General features: G+C 44.1%; 8 protein-coding genes across 8 annotated transcripts; 5 read left to right on the forward strand and 3 right to left on the reverse strand.

Moving 5' to 3' along the window:
- The first annotated feature begins 593 nt into the window (after window positions 1–593).
- On the forward strand, window positions 594–2,639 carry BYT42DRAFT_563722 (cation efflux family-domain-containing protein). The gene is made up of 8 exons (XM_051567633.1): window positions 594–819; window positions 916–981; window positions 1,118–1,346; window positions 1,441–1,559; window positions 1,634–1,746; window positions 1,816–1,859; window positions 1,918–2,330; window positions 2,406–2,639. Exons 1-8 carry the CDS (start codon window positions 712–714, stop codon window positions 2,517–2,519), a joined length of 1,206 nt encoding a protein of 401 aa, XP_051425498.1. The 5' UTR covers window positions 594–711; the 3' UTR covers window positions 2,520–2,639.
- Window positions 2,640–2,761: 122 nt separating this feature from the next.
- On the reverse strand, window positions 2,762–7,702 carry BYT42DRAFT_612483 (uncharacterized protein; the record flags this gene model as incomplete). Its single annotated transcript, XM_051571634.1, has 5 exons — window positions 2,762–5,764; window positions 5,898–6,083; window positions 6,166–6,359; window positions 6,433–6,763; window positions 6,884–7,702. 5 exons carry the CDS (start codon window positions 7,700–7,702, stop codon window positions 2,762–2,764), a joined length of 4,533 nt encoding a protein of 1,510 aa, XP_051425499.1.
- A 1,432-nt stretch (window positions 7,703–9,134) lies between these two features.
- Window positions 9,135–11,025, reverse strand: BYT42DRAFT_563728 (uncharacterized protein). Its single transcript, XM_051567634.1, has 4 exons — window positions 10,632–11,025; window positions 10,426–10,540; window positions 9,777–10,348; window positions 9,135–9,702 (listed from the first exon to the last, which is right to left on the reverse strand). The coding sequence occupies exons 1-4, from the start codon at window positions 10,831–10,833 to the stop codon at window positions 9,311–9,313; spliced, it is 1,281 nt and encodes a 426-aa protein (XP_051425500.1). The 5' UTR covers window positions 10,834–11,025; the 3' UTR covers window positions 9,135–9,310.
- Window positions 11,026–12,240: 1,215 nt separating this feature from the next.
- Window positions 12,241–14,087, forward strand: BYT42DRAFT_275225 (uncharacterized protein). Its single transcript, XM_051562820.1, has 3 exons — window positions 12,241–12,334; window positions 12,434–12,821; window positions 12,880–14,087. Exons 1-3 carry the CDS (start codon window positions 12,273–12,275, stop codon window positions 13,966–13,968), a joined length of 1,539 nt encoding a protein of 512 aa, XP_051425501.1. The 5' UTR covers window positions 12,241–12,272; the 3' UTR covers window positions 13,969–14,087.
- Window positions 14,088–14,670: 583 nt separating this feature from the next.
- BYT42DRAFT_474042 (mitochondrial distribution and morphology family 33) lies at window positions 14,671–15,275 on the reverse strand (the record flags this gene model as incomplete). The annotated part of the gene is made up of 2 exons (XM_051563591.1): window positions 14,671–15,107; window positions 15,182–15,275. Coding segments are annotated over 2 exons (531 nt in total), but the record flags the coding sequence as incomplete, so codon positions are not given.
- Window positions 15,276–16,710: 1,435 nt separating this feature from the next.
- BYT42DRAFT_563734 (fork head domain-containing protein) lies at window positions 16,711–17,956 on the forward strand. Its single transcript, XM_051567635.1, has 2 exons — window positions 16,711–17,145; window positions 17,292–17,956. The coding sequence occupies exons 1-2, from the start codon at window positions 16,840–16,842 to the stop codon at window positions 17,655–17,657; spliced, it is 672 nt and encodes a 223-aa protein (XP_051425503.1). The 5' UTR covers window positions 16,711–16,839; the 3' UTR covers window positions 17,658–17,956.
- Window positions 17,957–20,533: 2,577 nt separating this feature from the next.
- BYT42DRAFT_470442 (snRNA-activating protein complex, subunit 3) lies at window positions 20,534–21,016 on the forward strand (the record flags this gene model as incomplete). Its single annotated transcript, XM_051563560.1, is given in 3 exon segments — window positions 20,534–20,708; window positions 20,725–20,824; window positions 20,914–21,016. Coding segments are annotated over 3 exon segments (378 nt in total), but the record flags the coding sequence as incomplete, so codon positions are not given.
- Window positions 21,017–21,783: 767 nt separating this feature from the next.
- On the forward strand, window positions 21,784–22,196 carry BYT42DRAFT_493465 (60S ribosomal protein L37a; the record flags this gene model as incomplete). The annotated part of the gene is made up of 3 exons (XM_051564216.1): window positions 21,784–21,894; window positions 21,979–22,061; window positions 22,133–22,196. Coding segments are annotated over 3 exons (258 nt in total), but the record flags the coding sequence as incomplete, so codon positions are not given.
- Window positions 22,197–22,736: the final 540 nt, after the last annotated feature.

Genomic DNA, 22,736 nt, shown 5'->3' on the forward strand with positions numbered 1-22,736 from the left:
TTTTTCCAACCACTCAAAAGGACGGGTTATCCATCAACTTATAATCACGCTTCACTATTGCACAAATGGGTGATCCGGAGGAACAATGACCAAACCTGTGATTTTCCATATCTCAGGTACCCAAGTAACCTTGATAATAAGTATTTTTTTTTGGGGGGAAGCGGTAATATTTGTCCTCTGTGTGCTCAATCTACTTTTTGTCAGCTTTTGTCATAAAAAAAATCATACCATAATATCATATTCGATCTAAAAAACTAAAAGCAGAGAGAAATTTGGGTCCAATTATCTAAATCGAATAAACAAGACATTGCGCGACAGCTGGTGAGATCTGTTTTTGTGTTTGACTGTTGTTTTTATGCGCGTAAGAAAAAAAAGCGGTCATGGTTTCATGCACGATGCACTATGGCGATCTAGTTTCGCCACCTCAAATCAATACAATGCAAAGGACAGTCATTTGAAAACCACTTCACGAACAACAAGTTATTTTAATCATGGCTTGCCGTTACGAGACCCTTTTTTTTCGATTTTTTTTTTTCTTTCTTCGCAATTCGAAAGTCGAAATGTGGATTTTGGTTAATTTCTTCATTTATTTATTTATTTATTTTCTTCTTCTCCTTGTCTTTCTTTGATGTTCTGCATCTTACTCTAATTGATATTTGATTTATTCTTCTTACTATTTACTTGGTTTTTATTTATTCGTTATTCCACCCAATGCTTCGTTTAAGTCGACAAGCAAGAATAGTATTGATGCTATGCATCAATGGCGGTTTCTTTATTGCGGAAATCGTGATTGGCTACTATGTGAAATCATTGGCTTTGGTAATAAATCCCCAGCATGATGCTTGTTTTGTTTTATTTATCTTGCTTTGTACGAATCGTACCTGATCAAACTGAACAAAACTTTTATTGATTCAGGTAGCCGACTCTTTTCACATGCTCAACGACATGCTGGCGTTCAGTGTGGCCTTGTGGGCTATTAATGTAACTATGAACAAAAAAAAAAAAAAAAAACAAAAAAAAACCACAGAGAAACAGGTGGTGGGGAAGGGGCGGGACAACAACTAAAAAAGAAAGGCGGGGATATCCGGACAAGAGGTACTGACATTCTGTCCACAAGGTCGCTTCACACACTCGTCGAGATCCCAAATATTCGTACGGCTGGCAACGAGCGGAAATTTTAGGCGCTTTGGTCAATGGGGTGTTCCTGATAGCCTTGTGTTTTACGATTGTCATTGACGCCATTGAACGCTTCATCTCGCCTGAACCGGTGACCGACCCGAAGTTGGTTCTTATCACCGGCGGAGCCGGCTTGGCCGGTAACTTACTCGGCCTTGTACTGTTTCACGGTAAGCAAATGCAGCGCCGCGCATCGCAGCGCAGAGTTTTTTCCGGTAACCATTGGTAACTCATTAAAATCCGATCTTTTTATGTTTTCACTAGAACATGGTCATCACCATGGTCACCACAACCATTCGGGGCATGAAAAAAACATCGAACAAGGTCACCTTCACCATGACACTCATCATTCGTCGACTGGCGGACATTTAAATATGAAGGGGGTATGCAGGAACATCCGATGATGGAGCCTACGAAACACAACAAGAAAATAATGCGACGGGTGGTTTATTTATAGATATTTCTTCATGTCCTCGGCGATGCCTTGGGAAATATCGGCGTGATGGCAAGTGCCCTCATTATATGGTTAGGTACATTTTCCTGGCGATTTTATTTTGATCCTATTGTAAGGTAAGTACTTCTCCAGTCTGCTGCCCGTCATGCCCATGCAAGTCTACTCACGAATCTTAACTCCGCCAGTCTGGTCATCGCCATCATCATCTTTGCTTCCGCACTACCCTTAGGTAAGTTTTATGGTGTCTTGTTATCATGACTAGTGTTATTGATTTTATTACTTAAAAGTAAGGGAAACATCCATCATTTTATTGCAAGGTGTTCCCGGTCATGTTCCGTTGGACGATGTGCGGTCCGAGTTGCTAAAAATGGAAGACGTCATTTCAATTCACGAATTACACATTTGGCAACTCTCGGATACAAAGATGATTGCGTCTCTGCATGTGCTTCTGAAGCGTCATGCCGATTACATGCGTTTGGCAACGCAAATGCGTCAGTTACTTCACAATTACGGTGTTCACTCCGCTACTATCCAACCCGAATTTACAAAACTCGATGGCACCTCCAAGACAGACCTGTTAGAAAGCAGTGAAGCGAATCCAGCAAACGAACCGGTTCCGTTACCACCGCAGCATATGGCCGGCCCATCATGCGTCTCTACAGCTACGCTTGCTACCGCGACGCCAAGCTTGCGATCACAGGTTAATACAAATATGCAAATTCAGATTCATGTCATTATTTTTTTTTTTTTAACATGGAGGCTCTCTGTCCAATAGAAATCCGAAACCATAGATGAAGAGACGTGTCTTTTACGATGCATGGATGATTCATGCAAAGAAAATACGTGCTGTCCAGACTCTTATGTGAATGGTCCCGATCGCACCTCGTAAAAAAGAAGACGCTATACGCCTTTGCGACAAACAACAGATCAGGCTTGTCAATGCTTTCAACGACGTACAAACCGAACCACAAGGCCAACAATGAAATTTTTTAAAAAAAGATCAAGTGTTCTTTACTGACTTAGTAGCTCGATCTTCTTATTTTTCCTTTTTTGCGATTTGAATTTCTACCCATGATGCCATCTTTTGCCCAATTTATATAATACAAGTAATCCTTCTTTTTATGAAAATAACTACAAATGTGATGCGTGGCTCATTTGATTGACATGTCTCAAATTTTTATGCTGATCTTCGAATGAAATAAGCTTGATAAAGTTGCCATAGTCGCAGGCAATCCCGAATCCGTTGAGAGGAACCACATGTCGGATACATGAGAATGGCAGGATTTCACTCGCTTCTTCCGAATCCGATTCGATCTCGGAACTCCATTCATCATCACTCGAACCACGCCGAAATCGGGATCGACGACGAAAATGATTCCGCCGTTTACTGTGAGTGCGTGATAAACTGGTTCGCTTTTTTCCAAACAGCCATCCCAGACCGCCGAACCAGGATCCGTTGGCCCGCTCCGATGACGACTCCATCGACTCGTTTGAAATATCGCTGCCGTCTTCATCCAGATCATACGTTTCGAGAGGAATATGCGCAACCCGATGATCCCCCGTCATGCCCGCCGGCGGAGGTTCATAATATTGCAAGCAAGCGAACCACGCTTGCCATTCGTCAGATTCCGACACTCCGTCCACCGATGACTTTCGACGTACTCCGGCCAAAATCATGTTGTCACAAAACGCTAATCCTCGTCCAGCACTTTGATCGATTATCCCCAGAAAAATGGGTCTCAACGTGATATTGGTTTCTTCCCGTAGTTGTTCGATATCCACCACGTCGGCGCCATGCATGTCTGGCGATTTCGGTATGTTCAGTAGCAGAGTGGTTGGGTTGGCCGATCGGTGATGACGTGCGTGAGTCACGTTACGACGAGCACCGCAGACGGCCTTCTCCGCACTCAAGATTGAATCCGTTCTCAAAGGTTCACTGGGCATCATCCCCGTCATACTGCGCTTGTCTTTTGCATCCAAGGCCGGCGTCATCTTTTTCCGTGGCCGCTTGTATTGTTTACGGTGATAATCTTTGATACATAAAGCACATCCATTTTCGTGATCGTCATCGGCTCGTTCCAGACGCCACACGTGAGCGGTGTCATCCATAGAAGACGACGCAATGAAGAATCCGTTGCCAAAACAAGTTTCGCATCCACGGCATAATCCCGGTCCCGTCTCCACATCGCAGTAACGAGTAATGACCACTTGATTGATGCGATCGCAGTGATTTTCCGCGCCCTGCTGTGCCCCATCCACCGAACCAGGCGAGGACTGATCGGATAACCGAGCGGTGTCACGGTCATGCGCATTATCCACGGTAATTTTACTGAATCGAATAATGGGACCGCCGACATGGATTTCGTGGTTCTTTTTCCGCACGCCGCCGGTAGATAAGGTGGTGACCAATTCGCCCGAGTGAAAATTCCACACTTTGACCGATCCGTCACTGGCGCCCGAAACAAGCGCGCCCATGCCATTGATCGGTAACTCAGTGGCCAAGGCGGTAACGGCCCGACCTGGATGAGCGTCAATGGAATAGATAAGAGACCAGCTCGATTTCGATTCTTGTTCAACAACGGCATCCCGTACGATCGGTTCTTGAGATGGTGGTTGGCTGACACGACGTTCCCAGTGCTTGATCATGCCATCTTTGGAAGCGGTGAATACAGAAGCAACGCCTTGGTTCCGAACCGGGGCTTTGGACTGGGCGACATGCAGCACCGTGATATCTTTCTCATGCTGAGATGGTATAGTGTGCGTGCATTCGCCCGACAAGATATCCCATTCACGGATCATGCCACTTTTGTAAACCGCGACAATGGTATCCTGGGTCGGATCTTCCTTGACAACGGACGATGGCAACTTTCGCGCGGCAGTTTCGGGTATAACGGGATGACAGTATTCGTCCACCGCACCTACAAATTGAAGCGCAATGACCGGATCACACACTGGCTTGGGCCATTTGGGTCGGTCACCGCCATATGAATCGTCTGTTTCATGGGTTAAACCGACTTTTCTTCGACGAACGCCAGGTTGCGAGTGCGAGAGCGGTCCTTCTTCCATGACAAGCGCTACATCCGCGTCTAACTGAAACATTCGCACCAGATTCCCGGTAAAGGTATCCCACACTCGAATGATGCCATCGTCGAATCCGGCAGCAATCCACTTGTTTCCCAGATCGATATTCACACAACGCGCAGTTTTCAAAGGTCGTGATACAGCGTGGGCTGCTGGCCGTGTCCGTTGTTTCGATTTGATCCGTTTCCAATAATGAGGGTTCAACTCACGATCGGAGGCGTGGGTATTATTTTGTCCGAGTCGATCCAACCGGGCCATCCATTCGCCCTTTTCCGTATCCCACAAGACAATACGTCCATCTTGACCGCATGAAACGAGCGTATCGTGGGTTGCACCGGCGGTGAGTCGATGAACATCCGCGACGTGTTTCCCGGCCAAGGTTCGGATTTTAACGTTGGTGATGTGACTTCGTGTTTGCTGTTGATTGAACTGCGTTTGCAAGGAAATGGCGCCCAGATGAATCCCGTCTTCGTCGTACTCTTTCATGTCTTGCACAATGTGTTGGGCTAACGCGGGTGTTTTCCATGAGGTGTATTTGACGGCGTAATAAACCAAGCGTCGGGTGACTTTGACAAAAATGTCACGTAGGAACGGTAAAAGCCATTCTTCCCTCCACTGCGGGGTGATCCACATCAAAATGCAGACGAGGACGATGCAGAGTAACAGTAAAGGCACATTAACGTGGAGAATATACATTAGGTAACGATGCAAGGAGTTCAGGAGAAGACCGGACAATCCTAGTTGAAACCGAGCCGGTCGACCTGCCAATGGCTGAGCTGCATGATTGGCCAAAATTTTCTCTTCGTAATAGATGGCTCTTTCAAGCCCTTTGATTGGATCTTTGGAGAGAACAATCAAATAGGGAGCGTGGAGATGAAGATACTGATTACTCCGACTCGGATTGACGACATCCCAAAACCTTTTGGACATGGAAAGGAGTTCACTGCGAAGATCTTTGGCCGTGGCTAAATCAGGAGGTAGCGAAGTCGACATCAAAGATGAAAAATGATTGCGTGGACGAAACACACCTAGCACCAGAATCACCAAGCATAACTACGTATTGCGGTTAAGTTAACAGATCATCCCAAGTCAAGTATCGAACCCCCCCCCCCTTCTTTCCTCCTCCTCCTCCTCCTCCTCCCCAGCTCCCCTCTTTTCCCCTGAGGTTGCCACTGAGAACACTTACGAGCAGAGCGTTCAGAGCACGATGTGTCTTCATGTCCTTGTCAAAACGTTCGTACGTGTGCATCTGTTCCATCTCGCCCACGGTCGTAGTTGCATAATCGGGGGTGACACCTTGATCATCCGCATCCGTATCATTGGCAAGTTCAGGTAAGCATTTGGACACATTGCTTTTATCCAAATCAGTCAACTAGAGGGCCAAGTTTAGGAACCAAGGGCATCCTTTCCGAGTCAAACCAAATTGCGCTTACGCCACCCCATGGAATACGTACCTCGGCGCGTCGTACATCAATGGCCAGGACGGCTGTGAAAAAAGTCAATTGCAAAACGTAATCGACAAGCAAGGCGGTGGCGGCAAAGATACAGAATTGCCTCACAGAGGCAATATCCATGGCGGCGCCAATGGCCAGAATCGTGAGTTCACCGATCAACGTCGCTGTCATGGGAACACCCACATTCTGAAGACCTACATGACGGAGTGAGCCTCACTGCACTGATAAAAACTCTTTTGCCCCGACCCGGATCATCCTCTCACTTACCCCGCCCAATGCGTTCCTTGACATCCATGTCATAGCCTGCGTTCAGTGCCGCGTAGGTTAAAAGAAAAACATTTTCAAGCGTCGCCGCAATGGTAACCAACGGTTGAAGAAACCACGGTTTGACGTAGACGTGGAGCCCCAGGCAGTTGAAAATGCCAAGCGCGGTAGTACAATTGGCAATTGAAAGGAACACGGCGGCAATGCCCAATCCAATATGCGATTTCACCAGACTCGCTCGACCAAACGCTCGCGTTACTAAACAACAAACCAATATGTAGGCCACACTACGAAAATAAATTTGCGAAGGCACTTGATATGGGAACAGTTTGAACTACCAACGCGTCGTCAGTGAATCTTGCCCTCCCCCTTTTTTTTTTTTTTTTTTTTTTTTTTTTTTTTGCTTGGGCCTTTCATTTTGTTTTTCTCCACATTCTCCACAAAAAAGACTTACGATGTACTGGAGCGTTTGATCATGGATATCGGTTTGTTTCTGCCAAGCAATGACAGGGGCTTCGCTGTTGATCACGTTGCGATGGTTAATGTCAAACATGGGGACATTGAGCCGGGACAACGCTTCGTGCCATAACGCTTTCCACACCCGATCGGTGTTGAAGCTGGGATGGTGCTGTAACAGGACAGTGATAATGACGGAATCGGCGGTAACAAAGCGTCCGTAATGGTCAAGGGTGATGTTGCCGAAAACAGAGATCGGATGCAAGGATAAACCGGATGTCACGGATAATTCATCCATATGGCGCGTGACGGTGACGGCCCAGTCGTGATCGTTTTGAATTTGAGTTCCTTCTTGATTCCAATAGTCAAGAGGGGAATGGACGATGCATCGTCCACGGTGGGAAAAGCATATCGTAGCGAGGGATGCGGGTTTTTCATCGACGGAGACAAAGCTGGTGGTTAAAGCGTGCTGTAACTGTAATGCATAATTGAGCAAGTCTTTTGTGACGTGATTATCGGTATTGGTGATATAAATCTGTTTGGTAACGATGGCATTGGTATATGTTTTGGATATGTTGTCTGATTGTAAATGAGGGGAGAATTGCCAAAACCGAGCATCCAGTTTATCGATCGAGAGAAATGCGGAATCGGAACCCAGCTGATCAAAGTAGTTGGACACGACGGGGTAGGATAAGAGACACACGATCACCAAAGAGAGGAAAAGAATAAGTGACGATCGTGACGCACACGATTTACCATAGGGATAAAAATATGTTGACAAGTGAGCACGGAGCTTAGCTAAAGCCCGCAAAGGCATATCGACTAAATAATACTACTAGGAAATATTAAGTGGAGAAGTGAAAAGAAGTCAAACGAACTCCAAAGAATAAGAATAAAAAAAAGATGGTGAATAGAATAATGTAGAAAAGGATAGAAAAATTAGGAGCAAACAAGTTTGCAGGAAAAAGGGGCGCAACAAAAGGGCAGATGAAAAAAAAAAAAAAAAAAAAAAAAAAAAAAAAAAAATTCAGAAAAAAAAAGAACGACAAAGGAACGCCAGGAAGAGCCCAACCTTTGCTGCCGATGACCGCTTGAAAATTAGAAAAAAAATGAAGTCCAGTTACCAAACAAAATACAAAAAAGGAAACCCTCAAAAGCAGGTTTTCTGATCTAAGAATTACAACACGTTTTGTCTGTGCGTCAAAAGCCCCTATTATAATGTGAATATTAAAAAAAAAGATGACATGGACAATTGAATCACCCTTCAATCAAAAGTTGGGCAAAGAACGAACCACTCGCTGAGCCTGATGTTTTTTTGAGAAGTTTGATAACGTAATTCATCCACAGCGAAACATGGCTCAAATTGAAATCCCCTTTCTGAGTTGCCCACTGCTTTCTGTGTATGCAATGATTGCTACAATTTGTGACCCTTTTTTTTATATATTTTCGGACACTGGGGATCTTTTATCAGAAGCTTAGACACTGCCTGGTTTCCATTAATGGCATCGTCGAATTCTCTTTTTGTGCAAACGGCAGTGAATGAAAAAATCAATCAATCTCCGCTCATCCACGTTTCATTGTTTCGCCCTCACAGAACATTCTTTCTGGCGAAATCAAAGCTTAATCGTGATAAGCACTCGCTGCAATGTGGGCAACTGGAATAATTCAAATGACAATTCCTTTTACGTTTCCGACTCGACCGTGCCTGATATGAAAAAGCGGGTGCTCATCACAAGTGTCAAAGGTTACTTTCAGAGAAATAGGTTGATAATGGTGCAAGGGACGGTATAAATCCCATAACTGGTCCGGTGATAGTGGAGTAGGTTTAGAAGTATCACCGAAGTATACTGCCATTTTGACTTTTTTTACTCTAAAATACCAACATCCCGCTTCTAAAATCGGAAGAAAAAAAAGACTTTGCAGTTATTTTTGTCACCATGCACTGTATGACGCATGATCCCCATGGGTTTCGCTGATCTGGCCCATGGGTGTGTTGCAAGAAGGGAAAATGATCCTTTCTCGTCTCTTTTTCTTTGCGAAAAACGCGGGGTCTCTCCATTAGATTTTGCTAGTGCTTAAAGTCCTATTAACGGTATATAACAGTCAAAATGAAATTTGGTACAGATCAGAAGGACGGATAAACTCTTATTGTAACTTGCCACGTTGCCAAAAGTAATATTCATACAGGCGGGACCACAAAACTGGTGAACTGTTACACAGCCATGGCAACGGTTGAAATGAATGTACAGAAAAAAAAAAAAAAACGGCACACAAAAAAAAGGAACAAAAAAAGTATGGAAAAAAAAAGAACAGGATGGAGGGAAAGACAAAAGAATCAACAAGACAGAGAAATAGAGAGATAGAGAGAGATAGAGAGGAGAGGAGAGGAGGAGACAGGGAAAAATAAATATGGAAATAGATTATTTTATGTACATACAGCAGCTTCCCCATTTCGTCCAGGAACGGCAATGGTATCGTAAGCTGGCAGTGATGAGCCTGAAAAGCTGTACAGTCGCCCAGAACGAGTCGCGGTTGTGTATGACGGCACCCTGGAAAGGTCAATTCCCTCCCACGGCGACGTTTCCTCTTCTACACCAGACTCGGTGTCACCCATCGCCGTGGTACGAGCGCGGAACGCCGCTTCATTAGGTACAGCAACTGCTAATGAAGGTGGTAAACTTCCTGAAGCTACCATGGCGGCAATCGTCGCGGGATCGTAAGGCATTGATTTCCATGCATCCTCGTATGCAGGTAAAGCATTGATATCGTCATCTGGGGTAATGGCCGCAATAATAATAGGAACAGCCGCACGAAGTTCTAAGATCACATGAGTATTAAGCGTACCATCCTTGCCTAGTGCCTTTTTTTCTCTTCTGTTGCACAAGCTTTACCTGAAATGTGGCCATCCGCATTCATCAAGGACACTGTAAACTTCAACTTATGCCTGATCTTGATCAAGTCACTGAGAACATTGGTTTTGATCTGATGTGATTCTTCTTCAGGGATGGTCAGTAATTGGACTTTGGACCAATGACCGTGGCTGTCGACCTGAAATTGATCATCGCGTAGAAATTTAATTACTCGTCCTTCGGTTCTCTTGCGTTGACCGGACGAGACGGTGATGTACTCTTTTAGGCCCGAGGTGACGGATCGCACTTTGAGATCAGGAGCTATAGGCTTTAGATCAAAAGAAATGGGCACCACGCTGCCAATATTGAGAACACGGCTGGGCACGGAAATGTCGTAACGGAGTTTATTGGCCCATTCGTTCGATATCACCATGGACTGCGTCAGTTCCAAAGACGAAGGTAACAAACTTCGAGTGATCTTGATTTCTTTTTTATCTGTGTAGTTGATGGAAAACGTCGGTCGTTCCGCCACGGCTTTCAGTCGATAAAAGACTTGACCCAGGTTGTGTTGCACACTTTCTGGCAGATCACCCGGCAATGGCAATTCAAAGTCCCTGACAACACCACCCGCAAAAAAAGAATAAATGATCTGGTCATTCGATTTTGGACAAAAAAAAATATGGATCATTACCATTGATAGTGGCCTTCGGCTAATTGATAATGTTTGCGAGTGGGGGGTAAAAAACTCCATTCGTGTTCCAGAATCGTATGTTCGTCTCTGAACTGACGCTGGTGCGTACCTATGCCTATCGAATTTTCGTCGATGAGCTCTCGCGTGGGAAATGGTCAAGCATCCATATACCATGAGAGTACAATGAGAGTATGAACAAAACCTACCTTCGGCCCAATTGACTCTGACTTTGCCGGTAAACTTGAGATTGACGGAACGCACTTTGGTGGTTTCGTGGCAATCGAGGACCACCGAACCTCGTAACATGACGCCAGCGGATTCATCCGCCGATCCGTGCAATACCACATGGTTGTTGGTTAACAGTATCTTGAATTCAGCGCCTTGTACCAAAGGCATAGCATGTACCATGATAATACAAAGAAAATATGTGAAAAGAAAATAATATATAAAAGAGGATGAAAGAGTAATGTTACTGCTCGATTTTTTTTTTCCAAATTCCAAGTGGGGGAATTTTTTTTCTCGGGTGCCACTGCAGAAAAGTAGGGTGGAGGCAATATGGTTTCTCGTCCTTTCCGTAATTGGTTGGTCAAGAACAAGAAGAACAACCCACCTGTCTTTTGACACAAAAATCCATGCAATCAAACGCCGTGGTGAGATTTAATTTAGAACATTTGAAATTGCGCAATAACGTAATAACCATATCCCATTTTCATCCGTACTATCCGCTGCTTACACCCACTTTTTTTACTGCTAGGCTCTTCATAGTAGAGTGGAAGGCATGTGTATACTACAGATCAGTTGCTTATCAACTGAAATTCATTATTTGTTCTACCATCATATGTTGAACCCTAAACATCTCCATTGTCATGACATTTTTTTCGCATGAATCCTCGGCAACAATGCAACAAATTCCCAATGCATGGACCCGACAACGAAATTTCTTTGCATGCTCGTTTGTTAGGTCATTGAGGGTTTTTTTTTCTCCCCATGATTCATCATAGTGCATCAAAGACATGGAAAAACATAGTCCGTATGGAACTGGGGAAAACTTGTCAAAGAACAAAAAGAAACCAAACATTAAAAAAAGGAAAATTCCATTTTGGGGTTTCCCAAGATTACAACAATGCAACCCGGTGACCTTGCCAATCATCCGTCGTCATGTTATCAAAGACGGCTAACCAAGCTACACTTCTTTGCAAGAAATTGCAGGGATATACCATCCATTTTTTTTGGGTTAAGAAACCTCTAAAAAAACAGCGTTGCCTCTGCTGGGACGCCTATTGCTACTGTTAAAATTCATTTATACATAACAATAATGTGGAATTTAAATAAAGTGTAGTACTTCGTTCCACTAAAAAATCTGTAGAGTCCCTACAGTAATCCTGACTGCTCATGATTTATTATATAAGCACTTTGAAAACTGAATACGAGTAAAGGACAATGCACTGGTGCTGAAGAAAGAAGGAAGGAGGAATCGAATTATGAAATTCAAGTTTTTTTTTTTTGTCTGGTTTACGACGTTGATATTGATGAAATTCAGAATGTCATGGTTCCTGATCCTTTTATCAGGATAATGTATGCTCCACACTTGACAATAGACTTAATCAAGATCGTTACTTATGCACCCATTTTATCATATGTGTTAGCAAGAAAGAGGCGGGACAACTATCCTTTGGATACTGGCATGACTTTAACTTTGGCGGGTTACCTTCATTCTTGCAATTCCCAGAAATTTGGGATGCATTTTTTTTTTTATTGCGCTGTGAATTTTTTTAAAGATCAGACAGTTGTGACTCGAGTGTGGAAAAAGGGAGCCACAAGTTCTGCTTTCGGGATTGATCGAGATCATGTCCATTCCAGCCACTCTAGCAAATGATCTGTTTTGGGTTGTGCAGGAAGAAGCCTTGAGGTCAGTCTACCTATTCAACTACTTATAGTCGTTTTTGCATCTCTGGAAAAAAATATATGATCGTGCTCATTTTTTTTTTCAATACCTTGTGTTTCCCAGCGATGAAGAGGTGTTCCTTGCCGCCGACAGCACCCCGCTCAATTTCAATTCAATCCATGCCATGAAATCGAAAGTGCGGGTGACAAAGGAACGACACCGACGACTGTTACGGCGTATGGTGTGCCAAAACGCAGACGAACTGCAGTTACTGCAGCGTGACTTTGCACGAAGTATCGATCGCGTTTTTCTCCCGCCAAAAACCAAACCCCAATTTGAAATACGGGACGGTCGATCCTTTCTGTTAGACAATCAACAGCTTCTTAAAGACACAGCCTCCTGGGTCACATCCGTCATCCATGGGCAAACTCCAACCACTTTGGAACATCCAACGGCCCCACCTTCCACCGATCAAAACGACACCAACACTGCATACCAGGAAACCATCGAGGTGCGCAAGAATCCTATTTGTTTCACGTTTGATTCAGTTGACTCATTTGTCTGTGTAGAACCTTTATCAAGCACGAGTGGATAGTGTCACAGAGAAACACCGTCAGCAGTTAGAAAGTCTACGATGGGCCTATTTGGAAGAATTAACCCAGCTCAACAGTACACTGGCTCAGGGACACCTCAAGCAAGGACTTTCATCGGCCACTACCAAATCAACAACACCGTCATCATCATCAGGGCCCAAGTCTGCACAGACACAGGCATCACAAGCATCACCGGTTGCGCCTGCTCCATCAGCGACAGCTTCCCCATCCACTTCCTCTGCATTCACATCTACCTCGGCCACTTTGTTCAAAAAACCTACCTCCTCACGATCCGTTTCTTCCAATCCTCCTTCCAACCCCAGTGCCCTTTCTACACCCTCCACCAGTATACCTGATGTCATACCATCGGTCAGCGCCACAACAACTGCAACGCGTGATCCTCGTAGACGTCTTCAACCTCCTCAACCTCCTCCTCCTTCTGCTGCTCCTGCTCCTGGTGCTATGCCGACGGCAACAGAAACCAAGCAGCAAACCACGATACATAACATGAATGCACCGCCAAGTGTCCGACCGGCAGCCGAATCTTCAGCAAAGGTGGAGTCAGGTATTCCTGAGGTGGTCAGCGTTCATTCCAAGCCGGCACCAGGTCCACCTCCAGTATTAAGTTCATCACGCAAAGCACCCGCAGCATTCAGCCATGAGATTCCCGTGGTCAGTGCCCAGCCACGAAAAAAGAAGAAGAAACTGTTATCGAGAACACGCGCCAAAGATCAGATGCCAATGATGACGAATCGTGGTAATATTGCCGTGGTCCCTCACGAAGCGGTTTCTGGGACACCTCAAGTGGTATGCCGGACGACGAATGGACCGATTTATCTCGGACACCCCATGTGTTACCAGGACGCGAATCTGTATAAAACAGTGATGGATAATGGAAAGCGAAATCCCGTCTGTGTTCGCAACATTGAAGGCACCACCTATTTCTTCACCCAGCAAGCCGACAAAAGAACCATCAATGTGGGCCCCACAGAAGAAATCATGAAGACTGTAGGCAAATTCTTTTTGAACTACGGTCCCAGTCCAGCAGATTATCGAAAAGACTAAAATTGCCCCGACAACCCATCCTAACAATGTCTTGAAATGAATGGAAAAAAAAATATTGTTCTTTCAAAGAAACGCATCATCATGTAGTTTCCCAGGGAACAATGATTTTTTTTTTTAAAAAAAAAGAACATGAATGAAAGCAATCGGAGGGGGATATGAAACAAAATTAAAAATAATGCAATATAACAAAAGAAGTAAACAAGTCAAAGGCCTGGATGACAGAGGATGAACCAAAGTCTATTTAAAGTAAAATATCGCCAAAGCGGTAATCAAACCGCCTGTCAAAGCGCTCTCCAGAGAGTACAGAATGGCTGTCTTTTTACTGATGCCGGTGGAAAAGGCGGTGGGAGCGGCAGATGGTAGCTGCTCTTCCACGACATACGGCATGGACGTATCGAGTACCGTGGGTTCGTCGACCGGATAAGGTTCTTGGGCGCTCAGATCGCCACCGGCCCATGGACGTGATGCCAATTCGGTCAAGGTCGCCAACACTGCCTTTTGCTGTTCCACCAGCTGCTCATCCTTTGTTCGCAGAGCATCGAAGGTTTCCTTTAATTGCACGCCACCATCGTCGTTGGACTGAGCCACGAGACTACCTAATGTGGCCAGCACCAGTTCTTGCTGTTCTGCCAGTTTTTGATCTTTCTGATCTTGCATGGCCAAGGCTTCGTTGAACTTGACTTCCTCTTCCTGAATTTTGGTCACCAAAAGTTCCTCAAACCGTTGCGTCAGACGCTTTCGTTTATGGGGTTCAAACACGGTTTGTACGGCTACAAACAGTAGCAAATTGACAACCATCAATGCCCAAGTACCGTAGGTACTGACGCTGCGAATCTTGTCACTCCATAATTGTTCTTCGTGATATCGTTCCATGATGGATCGGGCCAGTTCCATGTATTCGCGGTCCATGTCCTTTTCACATTGCTGGTATCTTTCTCGCGCCGTAGCTTCGTTTCTGGAATGCTCATGTTCCAACCGGTACAGTTCCGTAAACCGCGTGACATCATCCCCTGTCCACAAATGTTTCCGTTGCAACAACTCATTGATCCCACGTTGCGTGTCCGACCGTGTCTCAATAGCATGCTCATACTGCTGTTTCGCCTCTTGCACACGATCGCGCGTTTGCTCAAACAGTTTCGCTAAGAAAAAAAAAAGATAGTCGTTGGTCATTCACGTCGTATTGGTTTTTAGCTTCTTATCCGTTGATACAAACCTTGGTCATTCACCTTTGTTTTGATGGCTTCAATTTGATTGTATCCCGTGAGTTCATTGAGAGCTCGGCTAGCTCGTTGCAATGCTTCCCTTGAATCGTGTACATTGTGGGTTAACTCCTTGAGCTTTTTGGAGGCCGACTGTACTTTGTAGTAAAGAGGATCGAGCCGATGTTTGAGTTCCGACTGCGCTCGTTCAAGGTACTCTCGATAAATGTCCATGGACGAAAGCGATGGGGTCATGATCGTCTGTTCCGGTCGCTGTTGTGTTTCCTTTTTTTCTTGATTCCCGAGAATCGCTGGCTCGACGTCCGGAGGAGTAACTGAAGTGCTGGCAGTTGGTGCTGTGGATTTAACATGATTGACTTTTGAAGTGGATTTGGTAGGCGATTCCGGTTGGAATGCCTGCTTGTGTTCACCAAGAATGGAGGCGAGCTCTGCTTCGATATCCCTATTGGACTTTTCCTGCTTCCTTCCTTCGTTGGCCGAGCTGGTTGAACTAGCCGAGCTGGCCGAGCTAGCCGAGCTTCGAGTGGTATAGAGTGAACGGGCCATCAATGGGCGGTGCCATATTGAGTGGTACTGTAACGGCCTAAAGGTCCTTGATAGCCTGAAGGCCATAGTATGTGTGTGTGCTTTGTATGTTCCTTGGAAATTGGGCCCGGTCGAGCACAGATCAAAATTGACCCCACCGTGACGGTTGACCCCCACCATCATGGAAATTTTAGCTTTCTTCGAAAAATAAAATTCTTTCATCCAGGTCGATTCAACTATCCCTTTATGACATGGCTCATTCTTGTTATGAGTCTTTTGCATGCCAATCGGTTATTTCCATGTCATTGATGGAAATTTTATTCTGTAAAAAATGACCTTTTTACCATGCGTTTTGTGACATGTATAGCATCCAAAAAACATGGCCTGTTTTATTGAGATCGAACCAAGAGATCCAATTTGCACCACGGGAAACAAATGCAAAGAATACTATACAAACTTGACATTTATTTTCATCATCACACTGAAAAATGCACTCAACCTTCCGTTTTTAACCGTTTCGCGTGACGTTTTGGGGCTTTTCTGAAGCTGAGCCATTTCTATCATGAGCTTCACAGAAAATGTCCCTTTTTGTTGGCTTGCCTTTGCAGTCCGTTTTTTACCGCTGATTACCTTCGTCATTAGCTCTCGCTTCTGATATTGTTACTTGTGGAAAATGACTTTCATTTAAAATAAAGGACAGTATATGTTGAAGGGCTGTCACCTATAAGACATTAGTTATTACCAGCGGTGGATCCTTTGTCTATCAGTAACCATCCCTGTTTCGTCACAAGCTAATGAAACGATTCAGACTATGTATATTATCGCCATGTGGGGTTCCTTTTGTGGTGCAACAACGCGAAATTCGATTTTAATAGGGCGACTTCAATTTCGATAGTGGAAGGACATTGATTATGATTGGTCAGCGACATGGATGTTGATTAGGTGCAACATTGGGGAATGGCTGTATACGGGAATGACCGTAAACGGGCACCTTTCATTTTGGTTATTGCGAATTTTCTCAGCTTATTTCCTTTTCCTGTCCGGTGGGTTGTTTTTCTACTTTCCTCTTTCTCTCTTCTGATTTTGCCCTTTTGCTGTGGCTTCCCCTCTTCATGACAAGCAAACCATGACCATGACTCCTTCCTCCATAAGCTCGTACATATCAACCGACACTACGTCATTCTCTAATCAGCTATTATGCCAAGGCATACATCATACTCACTTTGAACATGCTCGCACGTCAAAGCCCTGGCGAGCTACCACCGAGGAAAAAATTACACGTAAACGAAGGCGGTCACCATTCTCATATTCGTCTCTTATCGCTCAGGCCATTCTAAGCTCCGAAAATGAACGACTCACTTTGCGAGCCATCTATCAGTGGATTATGGATATGTATCCCGGTCTTTACAATGGCTCCGATACAGGATGGCAGGTAAGAGACAACTTATTTTCATGCCCATTCTTGGTTATATTGGGGGAGGAGAAAAAAAAAAGGAATAGCTGACTGAGACACTAGACATGATATTTCTCGTATTTTACTTTCTTTTTTCCTCTCTTTACTGCTTCATTGGAATGAAGAATACTATTCGGCACAACTTGTCGCTGAATAAGTGCTTCAAAAAAATACCTCGAGTGGAAGAAGATGGAATGATTAAAGGCAAAGGTGGTTACTGGACGGTGGATCCAGAGTATATGGATGAATTCCGAAATGGGGCCTTGGAAAGAGCTCACGCCGCGAACCGTTCCAAACGACAGATCAAGCAGGACCCATCCATATCGTCCGGCGTTCATTGTATCTTTTGTCCACCAAAGTTATTTCAGTGTAGGCCTGCCTCTCGATGTCCAACTCGAATTCAAGACCCACCACAACATCAACTGAAGCCTATTTTACCACAACCATCACCAGCTTTGCACAAGATGCAAATTCATAATATCCTCAATTAAGTTACCCTTAACTACCATGTTTCCTCTCTCATGTTTCTTTTTACTAGACCGTCGCCTTTTTATTTACCCATCCGATTTGGTTTTTTTTATTCCCATAACTCTTTCGATTGAGATCAAAAGCGGCACATACAGCACTGTATATTTAATGCTTTTTAAAAAAACTAGACGCCTCTTTTTTCTATGCTCTTCTTCCACATATTTTATGGGATGACAAGAACCTCTCCCCCCCTTTTTTTTTCTGCGAGCAATAATAAAAAAGTTATCTGTTACGAAAAATAAAAGTGGTGAACTAAATAAAACGCTCGTGCCCATCAATATTTTTTTATTGTTTTCTTCCAGTTTGAGCTATGTTTCTGCGTTCCAAAGCAGCAAAAAAAAAGTTGACATTTAAATGATGCCACAAAACTCCCATACAGCTCTTATACGTTTGCAAATCAATGTAAGTTCTGTATCGATGTAAAATACATAGACCCACTGGGAGAAAAAGAAAATGCTTTTTATTGTATCAAGGCTCCTGCCGCGTATGATAAAGGTTAATCTGACAGTTTTCTCACCAATAAGTCTCAAATATTGTACAGAGCGAGAAAAAAAAAGGTAATCTTGAGATAGAAAACTTACGAGTTCACTGACAAACAGATACATTTGGCTCAATATAAAGGTGAAAGAAAGATACTCTCATAAAAGTTAAAATACAGATTTTAAAGGAAAACATGGGCCAAGCCTTACTGCTTACTTTAAACACTTTTTTGACTCGTCTGTAATATGAGCATGCTGCCAAGCATTACCAATGTAAGTTTTCTGTAAACATATCGGTTATTGAATATTATTTGTTGCTCATCAATGACTGTATACATTTTACAAGAAAACATGAGTACAAAAACGGAGGACAATCAAGGATAAAGCGCATTTTTAATTTAGCATTCGATTATGCAAAATGATCAGAAGAACAATACGCTCCGAGATTCAGGAATATTTTCATCACTTGCCGAATTTTAATGCCATGTTGCCCAACGATGAAGCTCGTTTTTTACTGCAAATTTTCATGTTCCGCCGATTTTTTTGTTTCTCCAACCATTTGAGTTTTCACCATGGCCACCATCGATGTGCGTGAATTTCGAAGGCATGCCATCGATCTCAAACGATCAATGGACGAAGAGGAGAAATCCATCGATTTTGCTAAACTGAAGAGACGGATCGGAAAGGAAAAGTAAGGCATCCAACATCGTGAGACTTCCCGATCTGACACGTCGACGTTTTCACATAGTCTTGAAGCCGATTACTTGACGGAAACTTCGGCATTCTTTGTCGATCCTACCTTGTTTGCATTGCTACGAGACCGTATTGACAGTCACCTCGAAAAATATCATAAACCTCGCGTTCGCTTACCGGATGGCGGTGATCAAGTGATCCTCAGGAAGCCCCAAGCCAAAGACGTGCTGCCAAATCGTGTGCTGAATGAATCCGAGGAAAGAAGTTTAAGAGAAAGGAAGGAACAAGTAGGAGACTTGGCTTACATCAATCCGGTGATCCCCAAAAAGCGACGATTCCTGAATATATCCAAATCATCGCCCATTTATCGCTCTCCTGCTGCAGGATCCGTACGAAGTTTGATGTTTGGCGAAGACGAGGATCAGTTATCTTATTCCAGCAGTTACTTCGGATCCCCAAGTCAAGTATCTTTCGAGCAACGAATAGGACATGGTTTTGTGATGGGTTCGAATTCACCATCCCAAGCTGGTGACACCGACAATAGAATGTACCGAGATACCTCGGTACCCGTAGGCTTTCGTCGTTTACCTTCACAATCCGTGACTTACTCACCGCCCATCAATCCCCTATTTACACACCCTTCCCTTTCCGAATTGGCGCTTCCAACCACAAGCGAGGGTGGTCTCTTCGGCTTTGAAGCATCTATAAATGGCAGTGATCGAGACGACGGAGAAGGCGGAAGCGAGTATGTCAGTCCGAGACCGCTCGACGAGCAATTGAGGCAACATCCAGAAATTCCAGAGACCCAATCCACGAGAGTATTCCTGGAAATGGCCGCCAAGATGGATCAAAGTCCTTTACATATACTAAAGTAAGCCAATACCAACGGCTACCCTGTCAGATGTTCCAAAACTTAATGTCATTTTCTAGTCCAAAGTCCGTGATTACACTCATGCCACGACAAGCTACCTCATACAACTACGCATCCTCTTCAGCTCAGTCACCTTTGGCTGTGGTAGGTTTATTGCCGTATCATTCGCTATCAATGAGTCATCTTAATTGCTTGTACTTCTCTTTGACAGAAACGAAAAGCACCTAAAAGATCCGCACCGCCGGCCAAAAAACCAAATACGAACCGGGAACAGGATACAGATACCTCGGCACCTAATAGCCGTCGTCATGGCACGAAACATTCTCTAGACAAGCAGGCATCCGTTCCCTTGGTTGATGCGTCCAAATCCAATCCTCGTAAAGAACCTCCCGAACCACAAGTCATATTGTCCATTGCCATATACCATCCACAAAGGCCGGAGCAGCGACTTCAAGAATTCGATATTCTTGGATCGCAAACTCTGGCCGATCTTAAAAAGGCGATAAAATGTCGCAAAGATGCCGACATGAAAACGAACCAAGATTCGACAGAGATGGACAGCTCCCATGCAGAGTCAGCGAACGACCGTGCCTCGGGGAGTTGTTTCCTGGTAGAAAATACTTTTTATAATGATATGGATGCGGATGATGGAGATGCTTCCCCACCCAAAAATCCCAGCAAGTAAGTCGGGCATGGGAACGTTTTGCATCGAATTTTTTGCTTATTTGAGAATAGGATCATTATGCAGTGGGTCAAAGAGAATGACCGTTATTTACAGCCAGGGTTAGCAAACTACACTTCAGCCAGTATGCAGCAAACCACATTTGAAGATTTGAAAATACGGCTGAACCATCCTTATGTGTATCTCCATCAAACCAAATGCTGTCATCTCTTGTTGATACGTGATATCAGGTTCGTTAATACCCCATTTCTAAAGACAGGGGACCGATATATAACCGGAAAAGAAATTTGTGAATAGACTGCAAGGCAAGAACGACGAAAGTGATTACAGCGCCTATCCACGGACTACATACAGTTGGCGATACGAACGGCATAAATGTACCATGTGCACCATTTATCCCTCAGAGTAAGTAGTATTCTCTTTCCTCTTGTCCTTTTCTCTGGCTTTGATTATTTACTTATTTGTTTCGCGTTCCAATTTTTTACTTCGTGTAGATACGTGACGATGGATGATTATCTGTCTGGACATTCGCCTTGCTACTGGTGTAGACACTGTTTCTTTCCATTTCACTACGATAAGGATGGGAAGAAAGTAGGCGACTTTAAGTGGAAAGTGTACAATGGCCATTGATACTCATTGGCTGCTTTCGTTGTACCTGATATGCCGTTGGCGGGAGCCCCAATTTTTGTAAACTACCATTCCGGTCATACGCACTATCCCCACTGTATAATGATGTACATATCTTTATGGAGTATATACCACTGCTGTACAAAGACATGATAAATTTTCTGTGATCAAAACTGCCGGCCAGTTCAACAACAAAGCACCTTTCAGCCGCTGGCTTTTTTCTTATGATGCGTAAGAGAAAGGCAGCCTATATAGAAATTAGAAACTCTGCGTATAAACTTTTTTGATGACTGTATTCAATAGATTGTAGTTTACGACCAAAGTCTTTGCTATCTAGTCGCAGACTTGGGCACTGGCGACTTGTTAGATGCTGTGGTGGGTGTGAACACCGTGCTGCAGTTTTGTTCCGAGTTCATTCGCACTAAAGTAAAAAAGTCGAGTTGTCCATGCCGGAGTTCCAAAAAGTCCAGTTGTGCACTCCGATTTCCAAAATTGGGTGCAAGACATAAGAGGTCATTTCTGCTTTGACGCTGACGGATTCTCCCTCTTCAATCCATTTGATTTCTAATGGTACAGTACCTTGCATCATCATCCATCCGTTGAAATGCAGTAATAGACTCATCCATCCATTGTTCTGTAGGCTAAGCGCACTAAGAAAGGTTCGATTTTCGACCCATGAAAAAAAAGAGTGGAGTCCATGTCGATATTAACATCGTGATTCCCATTTTCGTTTTCTAGTTGGAATTACCGGCAAGTACGGTACCCGTTATGGTGCTTCCCTGCGTAAGCAGGTGAAGAAGATGGAAATCACCCAGCACGCCAAGTATACTTGCACCTTCTGCGGCAAGGTAAATTTTCCCTTTGGGGAGACAAACATCACTGCAATGCTGGGGAAATGTAGGTTGTTAATGTGGTTTATGTAAATTTTTTAGGATGCTGTCAAGCGTACTGCTGTTGGTATCTGGAAGTGCAAGGGTTGCAAGAAGACCATGGCTGGTGGCGCTTACACCGTCTCGTAAGTCGATTGAGTCAAAGGAAAGATAAGGAATGGAAACGTAATGCTGATGACCTTATTTTTTGTTTTAGCACCACCGCCGCTGCCACTGTTCGTTCCACTGTCCGCCGTCTTCGCGAATTGGCCGAGATCTAAAGGCAATGCATACTCCAATTGTTCATAATAAAGATCAGTCTACTCTGAAGTTATATGCATATGTTATATCCCCTGAATGATAATTAATGGAAAGCTTCTTTGGAGGGGAAAAGAAAAAAACGGTTCATGTGAAGTTTTGGAACGTTGCGTTTATAAAATAATCTTGGCTTGACTTGCTATTATTTATGAGGAAATCACGTTTGTTAGTTGCTCCGTTTGCTTCTTGACTTTTATTCTTCTGATAATGAATGATGATACCGACGAGACAGATACAGGCCCTTCCTTATTATCTGATGGATCGTAGACCGGAATTTCCTCAGTTTGTTTGTCGGGTTCAATGCATGGAGAAATTAAATAATAACCAACAGAGCTAATGCTGTTGAGCTGATATTCGAGGATACAGCGGTCTCCTCCAGCAAAACCGGCCCCTATCCCCTTTTCATTATGATTGCAGCAGTACAGCGATATGCATTATTTTGGGCCCATGTGAAAACGAACAGAGTTGCCACAAGGTACTGTCCTGCAGTATAAGGAACCATT

The sequence above is a fragment of the Radiomyces spectabilis genome (genome assembly GCF_025331425.1).
Source record: "Radiomyces spectabilis strain NRRL 2753 chromosome Unknown BYT42scaffold_4, whole genome shotgun sequence".
Lineage (NCBI taxonomy): Eukaryota > Fungi > Mucoromycota > Mucoromycetes > Mucorales > Radiomycetaceae > Radiomyces > Radiomyces spectabilis.